General features: G+C 46.8%; 6 protein-coding genes across 6 annotated transcripts; 2 read left to right on the top strand and 4 right to left on the bottom strand.

Moving 5' to 3' along the window:
- Nucleotides 1–237: 237 nt before the first annotated feature.
- Nucleotides 238–1,229, bottom strand: HD556DRAFT_236930 (DUF427-domain-containing protein). The gene is made up of 5 exons (XM_041309978.1): nt 1,108–1,229; nt 858–1,008; nt 777–797; nt 653–709; nt 238–598 (listed from the first exon to the last, which is right to left on the bottom strand). Exons 2-5 carry the CDS (start codon nt 980–982, stop codon nt 496–498), a joined length of 306 nt encoding a protein of 101 aa, XP_041162680.1. The 5' UTR covers nt 983–1,008; nt 1,108–1,229; the 3' UTR covers nt 238–495.
- HD556DRAFT_1354842 (mitochondrial NAD transporter) lies at nt 1,226–3,004 on the top strand. Its single transcript, XM_041302438.1, has 6 exons — nt 1,226–1,418; nt 1,478–1,594; nt 1,660–1,973; nt 2,051–2,219; nt 2,268–2,565; nt 2,617–3,004. Exons 1-6 carry the CDS (start codon nt 1,376–1,378, stop codon nt 2,654–2,656), a joined length of 981 nt encoding a protein of 326 aa, XP_041162679.1. The 5' UTR covers nt 1,226–1,375; the 3' UTR covers nt 2,657–3,004.
- Nucleotides 3,005–3,793: 789 nt separating this feature from the next.
- Nucleotides 3,794–5,738, bottom strand: HD556DRAFT_237169 (uncharacterized protein). The gene is made up of 4 exons (XM_041309980.1): nt 5,318–5,738; nt 5,114–5,218; nt 4,786–5,061; nt 3,794–4,734 (listed from the first exon to the last, which is right to left on the bottom strand). The coding sequence occupies exons 1-4, from the start codon at nt 5,478–5,480 to the stop codon at nt 4,007–4,009; spliced, it is 1,272 nt and encodes a 423-aa protein (XP_041162678.1). The 5' UTR covers nt 5,481–5,738; the 3' UTR covers nt 3,794–4,006.
- Nucleotides 5,739–6,908: 1,170 nt separating this feature from the next.
- Nucleotides 6,909–9,719, top strand: HD556DRAFT_1354816 (uncharacterized protein). The gene is made up of 8 exons (XM_041302437.1): nt 6,909–7,047; nt 7,106–7,695; nt 7,751–7,836; nt 7,888–8,001; nt 8,049–8,286; nt 8,336–8,789; nt 8,840–9,002; nt 9,058–9,719. The coding sequence occupies exons 2-8, from the start codon at nt 7,164–7,166 to the stop codon at nt 9,517–9,519; spliced, it is 2,049 nt and encodes a 682-aa protein (XP_041162677.1). The 5' UTR covers nt 6,909–7,047; nt 7,106–7,163; the 3' UTR covers nt 9,520–9,719.
- A 761-nt stretch (nt 9,720–10,480) lies between these two features.
- Nucleotides 10,481–12,257, bottom strand: HD556DRAFT_1306346 (uncharacterized protein; the record flags this gene model as incomplete). The annotated part of the gene is made up of 6 exons (XM_041299903.1): nt 10,481–10,765; nt 10,805–11,034; nt 11,115–11,313; nt 11,383–11,586; nt 11,731–12,095; nt 12,134–12,257. The coding sequence occupies 6 exons, from the start codon at nt 12,255–12,257 to the stop codon at nt 10,481–10,483; spliced, it is 1,407 nt and encodes a 468-aa protein (XP_041162676.1).
- A 2,056-nt stretch (nt 12,258–14,313) lies between these two features.
- HD556DRAFT_1440684 (uncharacterized protein) lies at nt 14,314–16,074 on the bottom strand (the record flags this gene model as incomplete). Its single annotated transcript, XM_041306157.1, has 3 exons — nt 14,314–14,454; nt 14,512–14,780; nt 15,630–16,074. 3 exons carry the CDS (start codon nt 16,072–16,074, stop codon nt 14,314–14,316), a joined length of 855 nt encoding a protein of 284 aa, XP_041162675.1.
- Between the last annotated feature and the right edge of the window lie 955 nt (nt 16,075–17,029).

The raw sequence follows: 17,029 nt of genomic DNA, 5'->3' as shown, positions 1-17,029 counted from the left end.
AGTTCGGCTGGAGCAACTCACACTACAGAGGTCATTTCGTATGTTGTCATACATAATCTGAATGGTGACCTGGTTAGCACGATAGAAGATAGCATCCAGGAAGTCTCCAACTCTATTGTCAGGCCAAGCTGATGTCTTGTGCTCGAAACACTGACCCGGCCACCTATACATCAGCGTCAGTGCGAGCAAAGGATGGAGGTAGATTTTGATGAACGATTCAGGTGAACTGAGGACCTCTTTAGGGGCCTTCACGAACCTGAATCATGTGCTGGAATGATGCTTGTAATAACACAAAAACATACATTATATGCTATAGTCACATCTCAATGACACAGCTGGTGTACCCATAGAACTTTGCTACTCTTCAAGGGTAGACTTCCGATTCTTCGAGTCTGTATAATGATATGGAAACGGACATGCGGCACTTTCTGCGAATACACTGCTGAAATTATTTCCTTCCCCTTCACTCAATAGTCACTTTATTCTGAAGCAAAGCTATAATGTTAGAGCGGAAGAACCCCATGAAGATAGCCTTGCCTTGTAGAACGCAACATGATCCTTGATATGTGATGCTTTGGTTTTTGGATCTGCGTAGTACCTTGGATGATAACTTAGTAGGCCAGCCCGGCCTGGCAGATACACTTCGACTTACCATGCGATGTCTTTCACATTGTCACCATGAATCTGTGCAGAATAGTATGACGCTGTCCTTCAGGGGGGATTCCATCAAAACAAGTTCAGCGCTGAGCAACGGTCAACGAACCCGGGATGCTCACCCTTTCCAAGCACACTCAGTGCTGACTCGGAGCATTTGAAGTTAAATGTGTATCAACATTATATCAACAATACTGCCTTACCTTGTATCTGAGGGAGCGAGGAGTGATTTATTGACAGACTCAGGGGGGAAGTAATAGTTGCCTTCCACCATGACGGGGCTGGAATCCTCGGCAAGTATTTCGTCTCTGTAAGTTGCTTTTACCATGATTTAAAATTTAACGTTTATGGGCGCTGTGATTAAGTTGTGTTAGCCTGAGATAGTGTTTGGATTGGGCCAGCTGCTAGTGATACGGCACCCTCACCGTGTCAATGGCGCAGGCACTCACATGCCAGATAGTTCCAACCTTATGCTTATCAGTATACAAGATCCGGGCTAGTACTGTTGTAAGTAGCTGCTGTGCTGTGGAGTAAGATCAAAGTCGGAATTTGGTGTCGTTTGGACAAGGCCGCCAGTTAGTAGATGACTCGGCAAAATCCGGGTGTGCAAGGTGTCGGCTCATGGTTGGGTTGGTCAGACTCCTCCCTTCGGTATATATATTGACCACGCCAGCATAAAGTCTAACAGCGCTTCGAGCGACCCCCTTCGTGGGGAAGAGATATGCAGACGCGAAAAGCAAAATGGACCGCAAACAGCATGATCGGTGCGCTATAACTACTGCATACGCTCCATTTTCTGATAATATCGGCTTTCCGCATACAGCTGGTGCTGGAGGTGGTCTGGTTGCCAGCATCGCGACCTGTCCGCTCGACGTCATCAAGACCAAGTTACAAGCGCAACGTACAGTCCAAGGGCAGCAGGGTTATCAAGGAGTTCTCGGTATGTTCTCCGGCCCCTTCATCTCCGTTCTCATCTCCCTTATCATACCTGACACCCCCCTGCAGACATCGTTAAAACAACCCTCAAACATGATGGAATACGCGGCATGTACCGTGGTCTTGGCCCCACAATCTTGGGGTATCTTCCAACAATGGCTATCTACTTTGCGATATATGACGGGATTAAGACGCGCTTCGGAGAACCTCCGCTGGGCCAAGTGCCGAAACATGACCGAATATACCCTGCTGCACAACCTAAGGGCTACCAGCCCGTGATGCGCGACCACCCATGGACCCTCCACATCCTTTCCGCGATGATCGCCGGTGCTGCGAGCACAACCTGTACCAATCCACTATGGGTCATCAAAACACGTTTCATGGTATGAGTTTTGGTTCAATATTAACTACCTACAACCCAATTCACGAACTTGCCAACCCTGGCTCATGCATGCGATAGACACAATCAAGACGAGAAGTTAGATATCGACATACCTTCGATGCAGCTTTCGCAATATACCGCACGGAGGGCATCCGCGCATTCTACCGCGGGCTCCTACCCAGCCTTTTAGGAATATTTCATGTAGCCGTCCAGTTTCCCCTATACGAAAAGCTCAAGATGTGGGCCCGTGAGTAGCAGCTACCTATTTTGCATCACAATTTTGAAAGAAATGCAGAGGGTGACTCCGATGAGCCGCTACGGAGCGACACGATATTGCTATGTTCTGGCATAGCGAAGATGGCTGCATCCATTGCGACGTATCCACACGAGGTTGTACGCACACGGCTGCAGACGCTCCGATTACCAATAGCTGAGGATGCATCTTCGGACGGCATGGTGAAAACACATGCACGCCGCGGAATCATTTATATAACACGCAAGATCATTCAGAAAGAGGGCTGGACGGGTCTTTACAAAGGTCTTTCAGTCACCCTGTTCCGAACGGTGCCAAATAGTGCCGTTACACTTTTAACGTGCGTTAAAGACCGTAGCACAACCTCACTCTCCGTTGACATAATTGCCAGATATGAACTGCTTATGCGTCACCTTACGGTTCAACAATGAGATATAATTGCACCTATTGCGCAATTGTATATCGGCATTCACCTGCCTCAACCTAAGAGGAAACTGCTTTTTTGAATACGATGAGTTCAAGACTGCATTTAGAAAGACCTTTTCATGTATAGATTTATAACTCAGTGTATAATATCAATATCATCGTGGGCGCATTCCTTTTACCTCGGGTATCATTCGCCTTCCTTTTCTCCGTCCCTTCTGTTGCAGTAATATCTGTGTTATAATCGACATTTTAATTGGCCGGGGCCACATAGCCTTGCTTGGCGTCCTCCCACTTGAAGATGTGACCATGTCATTCTCATACTTTGCCAGCGGACAGTGTGTGTGTTCAATCAGGATTAGGTTCAAGTTCCACAATAAAATAGAATGATGCGCCTCTTTCCCTTTCGTTAAGCGAGGGTTCTATTTCAGACGCACCCTTTGTCCGGCGTGTGTATGTGAAGAGAGCAATGTAAACGTACACCCTTGCTGTTCTAACCGGGTATTTCCCGAAAAAGAGAACTTGTATGACTGAGAGCACCAATACCAAAGAAATAAAAGCCATACCCCGATCCAGTCCAAATCAAGGAAACGTCCGTCTCCCTTCCGTATAAGATCCAGACCGGTCAGACTGTATACGCGATGTTTGTGATCGTTTCATCATCATCATTATTAAAGGAGAATCTGCCTAGTCATATGGTAACCCAGATGGCATATATGGTCAACAAGGTTTTGGCACGAGCAAAAAAAGGAAAATGAGGACTGTAAAGATGTATGAAAAAGCGTTCGAAAAATCCAAGTGTGCGTCCGTCCTCCCTGAGTAAGGGGAGCGTTCGTCCCAGCTGGCATGGTCCACATGCATGCCGAAAATTGATTGTTGGAAAGAGCGTAAGCAGTTTGAAGATGAGAGGGCATGTGATTCGTGGGCGGCATACGGGCAGGGGTGGGAATACGTGACCCGTCAAGTATATGCAACCACAGCTGTGGGTTGCAATATGTGGGTGCAAGGAGTGGTAAGACGGTGTCCGTGGGGAAATACAGGGCAGGTGCTGGGAGTAGGAGCAGGGTAGGGAGTAGGAGTCCGAACGAAAAGTCTAGTGCGACTACCAGAAATTACCGAGAACCACGATAACAACGGATGTATGGTAAAAAGCCAGCCTTGCAATGAAGGAAAAAGGTGCGGTGGAATGGAAAAAGCGAAGACTACAGAAGTGGTGTTATGCGGGTTAGAAGGTGCGAAGTAAACGGCGACGAAGGTGGGACAACAATATGAGGGCTGCGAAAGGTATCCGAAAAAATATACAATCAACGTTGAGAGGTCGAAAGTGAAATAAAGTAAAGTAAAGCGCACAAAAAATCCTAGTGATCTTGCACTGTATCACCAGTCTCACTCAGAGTTTCCACTTTAACTCCCCGTGATGAACTGACACTTCGTATGTCTCGTCCTTCTTCTGCTAATTCACGACTCATGATCGCATCATCTCTGTGGTCCTCGGCCTCCTCAACAGTGGGACCTGCAAAATCAGGTTTGCGCAATGCTTTCCTAAATGCATCCGCCATGATGGCTGCATCGGCTCCTGAAAATGGACCGGTATCGCCTGCAGAGTGGGCCCGTGAGATATCGGATGCACCATCCGGAGATACGATCGATGCAGGCCGATGCTGTTCTGATGATGTCCGGCCAGCCACCGCACCCGCTATCCCAGCCCCCAACAACGGTAGTTGAGGAGAGTTGGAGTTCTGGGCATTGGCCATCATCGGAGACGAGGAACCTATGGACCCTCGATTCGAGAGCTGTCCACGTCTTCGTAGACGGCGCACGATTAACCAAATCAAGACACCACCAGCTACGATGGCGAGAAATCCGAGTACCACGATGACTGCTATTGCCCAATGAGGAAAAGGTGGACTTGAGTTGTTTGACTGAACATTTCCCGTTGGAAGTGACGATGACCCAGATGCATGTGATAAAGATGCTGATGACAGAGCAGCCGCAGATGACGATGCGGCGGCGGCAGATGACGATGCGGCGGCAGCAGATGACGATGATTGCATAGACGAAACAACAGCATCTGCATATGTAGTTTCTTCACGAACATGTTAGTTGGGACATAACAGATTGTGCGATACAGACGCACGAATAGCCAGGAACGTTGGATTTGTGGTGTAAGTGCCATTATCCAGACCATTCTGATTGGTCACTACCCAGTAAAATGGGTATGAGAAATTCTGCCCTGGCGTCCATGAAGTGCCCTTGCTTCCGAACCAAGTATCATTCACTTCTGCATTGAATTCGCCGGCACTGGTAGTCGGATTTGTTTCTGTGAAATTGAGAATGGCGGTGTTCGTATCGGCATCAAACAAGTATAGCTGGACAATATTGAACTGCGAAATTTGCGGCCGTCTACTGTTCCCTGTTATCGCGTCAATTTCAATAGAGCAAAAACAAAACATGGAGATGCTCACAGACAACGGGTGCCCACTGGTGCTGAATCACAAGATTACCTGCGTTTGGATAGCAAGTCACCTGACTATTATCAGCGTATATTTCACATTCTGTCTCGGCATTCGCTAGCGTAACAAACACAAGACGTTAGCGCAGAATACGAGTAATGAGGGAGACGCGACTGCTCGCGTCCGGAACCTCGCATAACCACATTGTACACGCACCGAGCGCACTCTCATTCGAGATGATAGTTCCTTGTCTCCTTCCCAGTGATGAAGACCAAGAAGATCCTACGTCAGGTCTACTTCGCTTCAATGACGAATATGATGACGATGGTGGAGCTGTCTGAGCTGGCCAAGGAGAATTCTGGGATGGGTTGGGAGACATTGCAGGAATTTGTTATCAGGAAAGGATACAGTAGCCGATATTGAATGAAAGCCTGAGAGGTAACGGTTCGCTCGTTTCTGCAAGAAGAGGCGGAAAGTGGATGCTGGTATGGCTGGGAGGAGGTGGGATATGTTATTGGTTGCTTTACGACCTTGAATCTTGGGGGGAATAGGCCAATTAACAAGGAAGCGGGAGTTGACGGCCTTGTCAGCGTCAAGCGCAGCGACGACGACGTTCGGCGACGACAGCAGCGACGGGAATGACGCAGGGGACGTCGAGCAGGGAGTGAACAGAGCGAGCACTAGGTTGCAAAAGGTGAGTGTCCTGAATTCTCAAAGACCCTGAATACTCCCGCTTACATAATTACCCCCTTCCCTTTGTTCGCGCGCGGCTCTACTTGTCCGCGCGTTTTGGGAAATCTGCCTCGCTTTATTCATAAAATCTGATTCCCTCGGTGTAGCTCCCATTTACACTGCCATCTGCTACTTGGTTCATCAAGATATGATCATTTCGTTTAGGCGGAAGATTTGAAAGCTCGCCGTAGGCAACGGGTATTGTTAAGCGCGCGTTGATATATGAGAGGTGAGGTCATCATCACCATCACATGGAAGATAAATGGGTATACCGCAGTCAGCATCTGGGGACCTGGTAGCACAGCTCAGAGAGAGAGATAGTTTGCAACGTAAATCATACGACGTGTTTCGCAGATGCGGCCACAATCGGCTGCTAAAAGTACAACCGTGACAGGGCACAAAATTCCTCAGCTTTTAGATGTCATGATGTATGAAGTGCTGGTTCACATGCATGGATTAATTTGCAACACGGCGGAGCTTCACCAGAGTTACCACTCACTGCCATCTGATTTTGGCGATGCCACCGGAGAAACACTCATCTTGTGCAAAATACAGATTTTCACGCTGAGATCAAAGATGTTCGGATTACTGACAATCCAGGGTCGTGCAAGCAAAGACTCGAACGAAGCTGTCAGTGTCACTTGATCGGCAAATCGATGTGGGCTAAACTGGTCTTGATACCGGAAGAACTTGCCCTCAACAGTAACTCCGCAAAACATGTCGCAGAAGAAGTCGAGAATAACAGTAACTTGGTCCCTGTTTTCCGTTTGCATCCACGGAGGCAAACATCGACTCCAGAACAACCTTTTGATTGAAGAATGGACAGGGCCGATTGATGGATAAGTTTGGTCGTGATCATATGATGATTGTCAGTGAAACGTTAGGAATATCTGGTCAGCAGCGATAAAAAGAATCCTGAGTCTAGAAGCACGGGAGAACAAGTGGGGAAAATTACATACTTAGCTAGGTTACCCGGATCTCTCAGATATGAATGTGGGTCGAGGGAGGAATAAGTTATCGGACCAGTGGCACTCCCACAAAAGACTTGATCATTACATAATAATATGATTCTAGCGACTGAACGAAAAAACACTACTAGTTCCTGTGATCATCTTACATATAGGTCATCAGCTGGTGAAACGGCAACTTGAAGGTGGTCTTCAGATCGACGTGCGTAATTGTTGTCGTAAGACGAAAGCTCCACGTGCACCAAGGCGAGCATTGTGTTCTAAGTAGGAGAAGGCATTCATTCATCAGAGTGCGAGCCATCAGAGTCGACGTCCAACCGCTAGCTGGTCGCTAGCTTTGCAGATTTATCATTTCGTGTGACATGGCAGCACCAGACCGGGGTCACACACTTCTACTCAGCAGCTTGGGGAGGTCAAACACCATCAAGACTCCATTTTCGACTATCCAGGCCCTCATCGTCCACTACCTCGCAAATATTCATCCTTCTCCAACACCTCTCGCTGCCACTATTGTCAGCAGCCATGTATTCCTTCCGTTTTCGCATTCAAAACTAGAAGCTTTGAGTACATCTTTCCGACATGCAGTACATTCAAAACTACAGGTACTGAAAGCGGATTCAAACGGACTGTTTTCTCCGAGCTTAGATACTCAGCTCAACGTCTGGTCCCTTGCTATCTTTCAAGGTCTCGAAGGTGGAAACGCCATTATACGATTAGCCTGCTGCAGCGGACTTCTTCTTGGCCTTGAGGATATCCTGCAGCATTTACCAGCGAAGAAGCGAGACGTGAAAGGCATAGCCGAAGATGAACTGGTAATGACCTTTGCAGACGTTATTGACCAGTTCTCAACGTCTGATACATGGGGAAAAGAATTTCATTCTGCCGCTGAATCAGGTACGTGCTCAGTGCATCGGCAACTATTCTGTTGATGTGAACCCTGTTCCTATAGCTAATGCTCTGGCATTGTCACTCATCATAGCTTCTCAATCTCTTCTGTTGGTGCCCTCCCAGAAATTCACTGCGCTCCCCCTTTCTGTGAGTCCGCTTACGTGAACAGTTCGCTTATACTAATGTGCCAGCGATCAGCACCTATTAGGACTAATTATGCGCACCATCGAGGATGCCTTCGATGGTGGAAGATTCCTATCTTCACTCCAGTCTTCGTTATGTTCCAAAGCAGAATTTAAAATTCATATACCTGTCAGTGGCCCATGTATATTTATCTCCCTAAACTAACGTTTATACAGCAAGATAGTCCAATTTCAAAATCCATCAATATTGTATCAAATTCGATTTCGATGGCTCACATTGGTTCAATATCCAAGTTGTGCGCTAGAACCGTGTCGCTCTTTGTAGATCATAGGCCAAACGTCGCACTACCCCTAATCTCGGAAGCGTATCAGAAACTCAACTCTATCACTGCCCACGTTGAAGCCGACTGGCTTCCGACCTCGCTGTCTGGGGCTACAGGCCAGAGCTTGTTGTGTGAGAGCCTCGTTGGATTAATAACCGTACAGCGCTCATCCATACTTAGCACCAGACGCCAGGGAAGTTGCAACCGTCATATGGGCGACTTTGAAAACACTTCTTTTCAGTGTGATTATGATCACAGAAGCAGGTCTGTCTGCTTTGGTCTTCATCCCCTCCACTTCCGCCGTTCTACCATCGACTTCGACGCTCGCAGTAATTGTTCTGCAAGCGCTCTCACACCTGTCATTTGTTATCGCGCAGTTTGGTGGTTCAGGTCACGGTGCTTTCGATGAGCTCAAGAGGTTGTTTTACCTTGCACTGGACGTTCTCGGAAGTGATGTAATAGAGAGCAACAAATACGCCCGACACCTTTGTGTCGTCGAATCGGGCCTGGAGCCACTTCCGGCTCACCCTTCCTATCAAGCCAAAAAGGCCTTTGCGCTTTCAGCAATCGAACAACTTATTCCTGTACTTAACGAATTGACTATCCAGGAGCTTGTACTCCCTACGTGCCTTTCGTAAGTTTCATCCTCCACATATAAAGTGATTCACCCTTAACACGTGGTAGGCACCTGTCTGACGCTAGTCACCGCGAGATATTTGAATCTGCACATAGTGTCGTCCTTGCCATCTTCGCTTCGCATGCGCAGAAGGCAAGCGAGTCGACGTCACAGCAAGGGAGCAGCTTCACGAGGACAATCGTGCCGTTTTATGCCAACTGTCTAATAGACGTAAGTGGGTACGTCTTAATTCTTGCGCGTCATTGACCACGGTGGTCGTTCACAGAATTCAGTGCAGGGTAGGCTCAGCACGCTGCAACTCCGCTTAGCATTTGCTACTCTCGTTCGGAGTGCAGCGTCTGCTGCCGATTTGTCTCTTGCGTGGTTTTGCATCGACTGCCTTCTGGCTGCTATTGCGTCTACCGCCGAGCATGACGACGAGCGTAACCATCGGCTTCACCTGACTCTTATCTCGTGTGTGCCGTCGGTGCCATTGCTATTGCTCCCTCGCTTGCTGGATCCCATCCGTTTATTTATGGATGCAGCTCAAGATGAGAAGAAGAGGCAGGAACTTATCGACGCATTATTTGCGGAGATCAAGGAGCGTGTCGGCGATAGAGAAAAAGAATATATGATTTGGTGGTGGGGAGAGTTGCGGATGAAGTGGGCTCATACGGGGCCTGGTCGTGAGGAAATCCAGGGGGATCATGGTTTGGACGTTGATCTGACATTGACTGCACGACTGTGATATATTATCCTGATGTCTTGCGTACAGATTACTCAGATGACAAATGCTTTGGACCGTCGTACATAACATGGTTTTTTAATCGATGGTTTTAACGGGCCACGTTGACTGCATAGCAACAGCTATTCATTTGGTTAATTGTTCTGCCCCGAAGCGAGGCACGAGGATAAAAGACCCCCGGAAGTTTCCCTAAAAGACTGTCCGCCTGCGACCCCATCCTGGGTCTCAAATCTACTATTTTTCGGGTGTAAATCTGCTATCCCGGACAGACATGTCACATATCACATATGTGACACACTGACGAGATGTGACACAATGCACCAGCCCAATTAGTATGTAAGCCTCAGGCCTCAGAGTCCTTGTAACACTGCCATTCATTGAAACAGTTGGTGTTTCTCACTCAATCTTGCACCAAATTCTTTCAAATTTGATTCTCTATTATATTTTGAGAAACCCTCTTTCCAAATTAAGAGTGATCCAGGGAAGAAAAATTGTGATGTGCACAAGAAATTAATGTAACTACTGTAGAGATACACACCCAAGTGAGGGTATACTGTCATAATTATTGATACTAACCCAGGGATAGTAACAAACAAGTTTTCAATACTTAGCAAGGATCCTTGTCCCCCACCATTGTATGCATACATGCTTCTTGGTATTGATACACAGAGAAGGGGAGAAGGCAGCTGACCAAAGTTCAAACATACTGGTAGCTTCTCTGTCCCTTGTCCCTTTGCTTCTCTTCTTCAGGTCTAGGCTGACCTTTTTGGCACTTGGTACTGGGTAGGTGCAAGTCTCGTTTCCAAAGTGTGATGCTTACATAATTTTCCCATCACTATATGGGTACACACAGGATGGTACAAAGTGCAAAGTACGCAATTAAGATAAGAATAATGACACAAATATGAACAAAAATGTAATTAGAATACGGGAGAAAGATTATATCATCAGCCTGCCTGTCCCGTTACTCCAAAGTTTGAGACATTGAGTCTGTACTACGTGCAATAGACTCCATGATTGCGCTGACAAGAGCTTGCTTGTTTTTCAAAGTATATCTCTTTGGCACCAGAGGATCGAGTTGTTGATGGAGATTGGCCTGATCAGTAAGCACAGTGTTCAAGAGCATGAGAAATTCACTCTTGGACATCACCACCATGGCTATCCCATCCAGCCGAGCGTCCTCAGCAGCCCCCTTTTCAGTGCGCTTCTCAGTGCATTCTGTCTGCCTCCATCTCTTCACCGCAACTTCCTGCTGATCATGTTGTATAAGATCAGCACATCATTTGACCTCAAGACCCATGGACTGCCATTCATGAGCTTTCTGCATGGTGTACTGATGATCTACAGCTGTAAATGTGGCATCAATGAATGCTTGAGTCTCGTTCCTTTTGAATTGTGCTTGTGCATTGTGCGAATGCATTGATGTGAGTGGTTTTTGACATGCGTGAAGCCAGTACGAGCCTAGTGCACCCTCAATTGCATCGTTTGTTGATGCCATGAAAGCACTGTCATGTTCGGCTTTCAAAGATCAATTAATCATACCTCCCACCTCAAATTCAATCAAAAATCTCTCCCATGTAATGTGATGAAGGCCTCACAAAGATGAGGCAGCTTGCCCTCCTCTGCTAACTTGTGAACAGCTTCAATGGCACCAGGATTTTGCCATTCCTGTTCATTGAGGGCACCGAGTTCAAATGAGGCGTTCGAAGAAATCAGCAAGTGTGGGTTCTCAATAATAAGTTTGAGGTGATTCATCACCTCATTATGCGAAGGACCAAGATCAAGGATGTTGACGTTCTTGGTTCCAGGTCCATGAACAGATCACATATATGGGTGCGTGATTGCAGCAGCATACAAGGTGAGAACAGCCAGTTCAGTGAGTGTGGGGCCATTGTGAAGGGCATTGTACAGATTCTCCTCAATATGGCTGAAATTTCGTTTCTCTTTCTTGTCCCTGACCTGCTCCAGAAATGCGATGTACTCGTTGAGGTAAGTGAGCAACTTTGCAGCAGCTTTGCAATATGACTGATAACGAGTGTTGCTGGTGTCAGGGAATGTGGATAGGATGCCCTTGATTCATTCGAAATAGAAGCAGTGTGTGTCTTATTGTCCCTTTTTGTTGTCCTTGTTATTGAAAATTGCACCAGCAAGACTACATGTCTTGATGCCACCTTGGCCAGAGACTTCAAGCGCCCTTAGCTGCACCTCTGTTACCGTCTCCGATGGTTGATGTAATGTGGCGGCATTATCTTTATTGGCCAGTAGCATTGGGCACTTGAAACCATTCAGTTCCCAGGAATCCATCATTGTCATATTCCTGCCTTTGACAGAATTGAGATCCTTGTGCATACAGCACCCTGCTCGCACAAGAAACTCAGCAGCCCTCCACTCATAATCAGGTAACCCATCCACAATCCTATTCCTGACTTTCTCAGCTAAATCCTGCTTCAACAAGAGTTCATGAGTATCATGTTCATGCAGGGGAAGCACATTCCACATGTCGAGGCCACCATGTTGCTCAACAAGCAACCTTTGCAAATGTGCAAATGTGCAAATCCCATGGCTAGTGGTCCTGATATCTCCATGTCATGCAGAATAGCTTGCATTCCCAACTCACCCCTCCAGTTGTCATTCTTCCATCTTTGGATGAGCTCAAAGACCTTCCTCTGATCAGCTGAGTGATCTCTGTTGACGCCCTTCAATTTTGATGTGAAAATGACAGCAGTGAGTTTGGAGGTCATCGTTCTCTGAGCAAGAGGAGAATCATTGTATATTGATGCCATCTCGTCAATAGCAGTTTTCAGACCTTGCAGCTGTGTCTCGCTAGTATGATCCTTAAATAACTCGATACCAAAAAACTGGTTGCGCTGCTCTGGCATGGATTCATTAGGTCCTGTTTGGACAGCGAATATTATAATTCAATTCAAAATTCGACCATCATGTGACACTGCACGTGATGTATTTGGTGACCTAGATTCCGCCGACTGTTCCGACTGATTCTGATTATTGATTAACTTAATACTACTGAATTAGATCTTGCACTGCAACCATCACCGCAACTAAGCATGGACCTCGAAGCACAAAGTGACTTGCGTCGGAAACACAACAGTCTATCATGTAATTTGGTAAACGACAATGAATGTATCATGCATATCCACACAGCTGGCGCCGCTTCTGCTCCAACCAGGCACGTCTTGTCTGCTCATTTAATGAGCAGAAAAGGACCGCCTGGCTCTCATGATCCGCTAAATAGTTAGCGATAGCCAGCTGCTCTTCAACACTTTCAAAAAGATCGCTGTTAGCATATTGGTTGAGGAGGGCGATAGCCTGCACGAGCCCGGCCATTGAAACTTGCTGGGGTGGTGATGGTAACTGCTGGGGGGCTGACAGCCCCATGTTCTTCTGCATCTCACGAACTACAGTGACAAGATCCTTCATACTTTCCGCGCCTTCCTGCTGAACTTTCAGCGTTGCAGATGGAGGACGACTCCGTTTCGAGTGACTGGAGCCTGCAGCGCTTTCAGGAGAGAGTGCGCTATATTTGCGCTTTGCTCCACTAGTATCGCTGACACTTGTCCATGCTCCCACTGAGGAGCCAGCAGAGTGAGAAAGATAGGTGGATGGGACAGATGGTGAGATGGATTCCGGATCCATACCCTGACTTGAATTTGCACTGGCCAGTAAGCCTGTGTCTGGAGTGCGCATGGTGGTGAAATTACGGTTAGGGGTCTGGGGGACGATAAAGCCAGTGGTAGTAGATGTGGTGGGACTTGGTGTGGGATTCAAGTTGAGGGCGGCACTAGTACTGGTGGAATGGGGTCGGAAGACGTATTTGCCTTTCCCCTGACTAGAAACCAGCTGCTCCATAAGGGCGAGGTGGGAGAATCCTTTGTTCCTGAAGGGCTTTGCGGTGGGATGGTGCTGCCAAAAGAGATGACATTGAGTACATGTATTAGAGCTCCTTTGTACGATACTCACCTTGATGTATCTGACCCAGACATCATCATCTTTCAATGCAATACCTGCCCCATTTTCATCACTCCATGTGAATCCCGATGTATTCTTGATATCAACTACAGCATTATACAATGTTTTCAACTAGAAAGATATTGCACTGATGTTAGTGCCAGCGCCGATAAGAAATTTGAGTTCTTTTATGTAAACATACCGATGTCCATTTGTTCTTGCACACTGTCCCAGTCTTTACTGCACCCCTTTGATCAGGGAATTTCTTCTTCAGATCTTCTGCTGCTGCATTGAAAGCAGGTGCCTTGAAGCCACCATCACCTGAGGAAGAAAGAGCGCCCAGAAGAGACTCAAGCAATGCTGTTTCCTCCTCCTTTGTCCAGATCGCAGCAGCCTTGCGGGATGTGCCAGTCCCCTCAGCTTTCTTATCAGCAGGACCTTGAGACCGAAGGGAGCGTGTAGAACCAGTACCAGACTTATCAGACATTGTGATGGAATTAGTGTGCCACTCGACACGGTGAACCCGAGGTTCACAGCTGGCTTACGTGTAGTGTCACATGATGGTCGAATTTTGAATTGAATTATAATATTCGCTGTCCAAACAGGACCTTAAGGTTACTGTATGTGGGTGTCTTGTATGATATATGCCGAGAGTTCATATTGATATGTCTGTGTGTCGTACTATCAGAACTGAACGTGAGACCTGAATCATGGTAAGCCAAAGTTCTCCTCAGGGTCGAACATTTAAAGCTCACTTTTTGTCTGCATGATCTCATGGCCCAGCTGGACCTTGGCAGCAACACCTCCCTCCAGTATTGCTCACTGGACTGTTCATGCACTCATGCAGCAACTTCCAAGGGATATGTGAAGGGCTTTTAACATGGCTTGAATTATAGGACCCACAGATTTCTGTGCACAGCCAGCAAGAATGAGCCTTCTTGCAAGTGCATGAAATTGGGCAGTATAGGCACCCTTGTGGTAGAGTTGTCAGGAAGTTGAGTTTTTTGGCATGGTATGGCTTTCGCTGACGACACGAGCAAGTGCACAGGATGCACGATGGACATGCATCTGTAATGCATGGACCTTTTTGCGAGTCTGCACCAGCTCAGCTCGAAGGTGGGGTACTTCACCTGCACTGGAATCAGCTTGTTTTCTGAGTGCGGCAACCTGGGCAGTGTCCTCCTCTGTCAACCTCCAAAGTTGGGCAGCAGCCTGTCTCTGCATGCTTGGAATAACATCTCCCTGCAGCTTCCTAATCTCTGTATTAGCTTGAGCAGCAGCTGCCTTGGCACGGGCAGCTTTGCAATGCTCATTCCGTAACAGTGAGTAGTAAAGCTTGATCCTTTCATGTGCAACAAATAACTCCTTTCTTGAGGATGTAAGGCTTGTGTAAGGCTGCCAATGAGTCCGGCAGGGAATTGTGAACAGGAATGGTTAGAAAAGAGACGTGTTAGTAGATAACATGAAGAGAGATGAGACTAGAAGTGGAGATGAGGACTTTGGGAGGCTCTTTCAAATGATCTTGGAGCAGGGAATTCACTGTGTGATTTGCTGTAGGTATGAGTGTACATGGACAGTTTTATATACATTTTCTAGTAGCTTACTATGCTGAAATGAGAGTGAAGAGCATATGGCGAGTTCAGAGATATTGATGAAGGAACGGGAATCGTGGAATGAGAGCACAAGGTATAATAATGAAAGTGAGTGAAAGGAGATGTAATGAGTAGAGATAAAAGAAATGTATCCACATAATTTGGATATGAAGAGTTGCGCTCTTTGCATCAATGAATCATGTGGATGATGTCGACTGCATGGTTCGAGCATCATGTTTTGAAGCATGGTCAACATGTAAAGGATACACAATCCTTACACCACCTCCCTACTTTGAATATTGACCATCCTCAGTCGATCTTCCAACTACTTAAAAAAATGTATCATCATACTGTAGAGTAGAATAGAAAAAATCAGAAAAATGAATGGAATATGAAAAACGCATGTAGTCCGTTTCATTGTTGAGTCCTGTAAGTGCTTGCGCGCCGATGAACTGAGTGACCTCAATAGAGGTGGGGGAGTGTGGATAATAGGGAATAATGTGGAATGCTGTTTTGAAATTGCTCCATCAATTTCAGTGAGTCGATATGATCCACCTTCAGATTGTGACACAACGACCATGGGTCTGAAGTATCTAGGCTTGCATTTAGCGTTGGACACTGCTTCTATCTTCTTGTTGAGTACTAATATGAGATCTCCAGGTTTGAAAGCATAGTCCTGGATGGTTTTGGAAAAGCGGTGCTGGAAGTCTTTAACAGATGCTAACTGACTCTTGAGAAGACGTTTGTGTGCTAAGGCTAAGTCTTCGTCTTGTTTCTCCAACTGTCTGGCGTGAAGGGATATTAGGTCTGAAGTCGAAATGATGCTTGACACGGCGGGCAACATGAATGTTGCTTCTGTGATGTCGAATGGGAGCAGAGGTTCAAGTCCGTGTGCGAGGAAGAAGGGTGAATGATTGGTAGACCTGCGAGTAGTGACACGATTGGCCCAGAATACGTGTGGCGCAATGACAGGCCAATGAGTGATATCTCCATTGCACATTTTGACAAGGGAGTCGCGGATGGTTTGGTGCGACCTTTTGATGATTCCGTTTGCCTTTGAATTGTATGCAGATATTCAAATATGCCGGATTTTGTACTTTCCTGCTAACCAGTCTAAAGTCGTGATGAAGGGTGTTCCGTTGTCCGTTACTATCTCTTCAACTCCTCCCCATCTGCATAAGACTTCTTCGAATAAGAATGCCCCCAAAGTGCGTCCATTTTCCTTTCTAAGCATCCTCCATTCAGGCCAGGCTGACAGAGAGCAGCGTGCTTGCATGATGTATGAGAATCCGTGAGCGGTTGGCATGTGCATTAAGTCGGTATAGGCCTTGCGAAATAGAGGTGTGGGGATAGCAACAGTAGGTGGAATGACGACTTTCTCTGTCGATTGAAGCTGGCACTGATGACATGTCTTGATATACCAGGCGATGTCTTTATCTAGTGATGGCCACCAGAATCTATCAGCAATTGTATGACAAGTGGCATAAATGCCCTTGTGTCTGAGTTCGTCGTGGGCTTGCTGTAGGATGCAAAGTCAGTTGGTACTAAGGATAACCAGCTGGTGTCATCCTGCTGCTTCTTTGCACCATAAGCGATTGCCCTTGATAAAAAAAAATGATGCACATGCTTGATGAGATGTGTGTGATCATTGCTGGAGATGGTGGATGGGAGAGATAGGTTGCTGAGGTAAGCTTGGATGATGCGAAGTTCGTCATCTCATTGCTGAGAGAGTTGATCGGTAGGGATTTTAATAGTGGTGTCGTACAATTGACTTGCAGACTGCAGGACAAGCTGTGAGTCCACCTGGATTTCCTTGAAAATTCTTTCTAAGTCCTTCTCAACCCAAACTGCACAGCCTAAAATTTCATCTAACCATTCCTCTACTTCTTTGGAAGTCTCCTCCAATTTTTCATCGTCTGCAGGTGCTGCATGTCGTCGAGAGAGCCCATTGGGTC

This window comes from Suillus plorans (genome assembly GCF_016647745.1).
Source record: "Suillus plorans strain S12 chromosome Unknown HD556scaffold_15, whole genome shotgun sequence".
NCBI lineage: Eukaryota > Fungi > Basidiomycota > Agaricomycetes > Boletales > Suillaceae > Suillus > Suillus plorans.
The sequence above is the reverse complement of the archived record's forward strand: the minus strand, read 5'-3'. Positions and strand labels throughout refer to the sequence as shown.

Bases quoted from the DNA above. Each gene is read 5' to 3' on its own strand.
- HD556DRAFT_237169 (XM_041309980.1), bottom strand. From the start codon at position 5,480: ATGTCTCCCAACCCATCCCAGAATTCTCCTTGGCCAGCTCAGACAGCT. The intron at 5,062-5,113 runs GTGAGCATCTCC...ACGCGATAACAG, and splicing joins CCAGTGGGCACCCGTTGTCT to GGAACAGTAGACGGCCGCAA. The intron at 4,735-4,785 runs GTGCGTCTGTAT...ATGTTCGTGAAG, and splicing joins TCCAACGTTCCTGGCTATTC to AAACTACATATGCAGATGCT.
- HD556DRAFT_1354816 (XM_041302437.1), top strand. From the start codon at position 7,164: ATGGCAGCACCAGACCGGGGTCACACACTTCTACTCAGCAGCTTGGGG. The intron at 8,287-8,335 runs GTGAGAGCCTCG...ATCCATACTTAG, and splicing joins TACAGGCCAGAGCTTGTTGT to CACCAGACGCCAGGGAAGTT. The intron at 8,790-8,839 runs GTAAGTTTCATC...AACACGTGGTAG, and splicing joins GTACTCCCTACGTGCCTTTC to GCACCTGTCTGACGCTAGTC.
- HD556DRAFT_1354842 (XM_041302438.1), top strand. From the start codon at position 1,376: ATGCAGACGCGAAAAGCAAAATGGACCGCAAACAGCATGATCG. The intron at 1,595-1,659 runs GTATGTTCTCCG...ACCCCCCTGCAG, and splicing joins GGGTTATCAAGGAGTTCTCG to ACATCGTTAAAACAACCCTC. The intron at 2,566-2,616 runs GTGCGTTAAAGA...CATAATTGCCAG, and splicing joins AGTGCCGTTACACTTTTAAC to ATATGAACTGCTTATGCGTC.
- HD556DRAFT_236930 (XM_041309978.1), bottom strand. From the start codon at position 982: ATGGTAAAAGCAACTTACAGAGACGAAATACTTGCCGAGGATTCCAGC. The intron at 798-857 runs GTAAGGCAGTAT...GCTCCGAGTCAG, and splicing joins CTCGCTCCCTCAGATACAAG to CACTGAGTGTGCTTGGAAAG. The intron at 599-652 runs GTAAGTCGAAGT...TTATCATCCAAG, and splicing joins AATGTGAAAGACATCGCATG to GTACTACGCAGATCCAAAAA.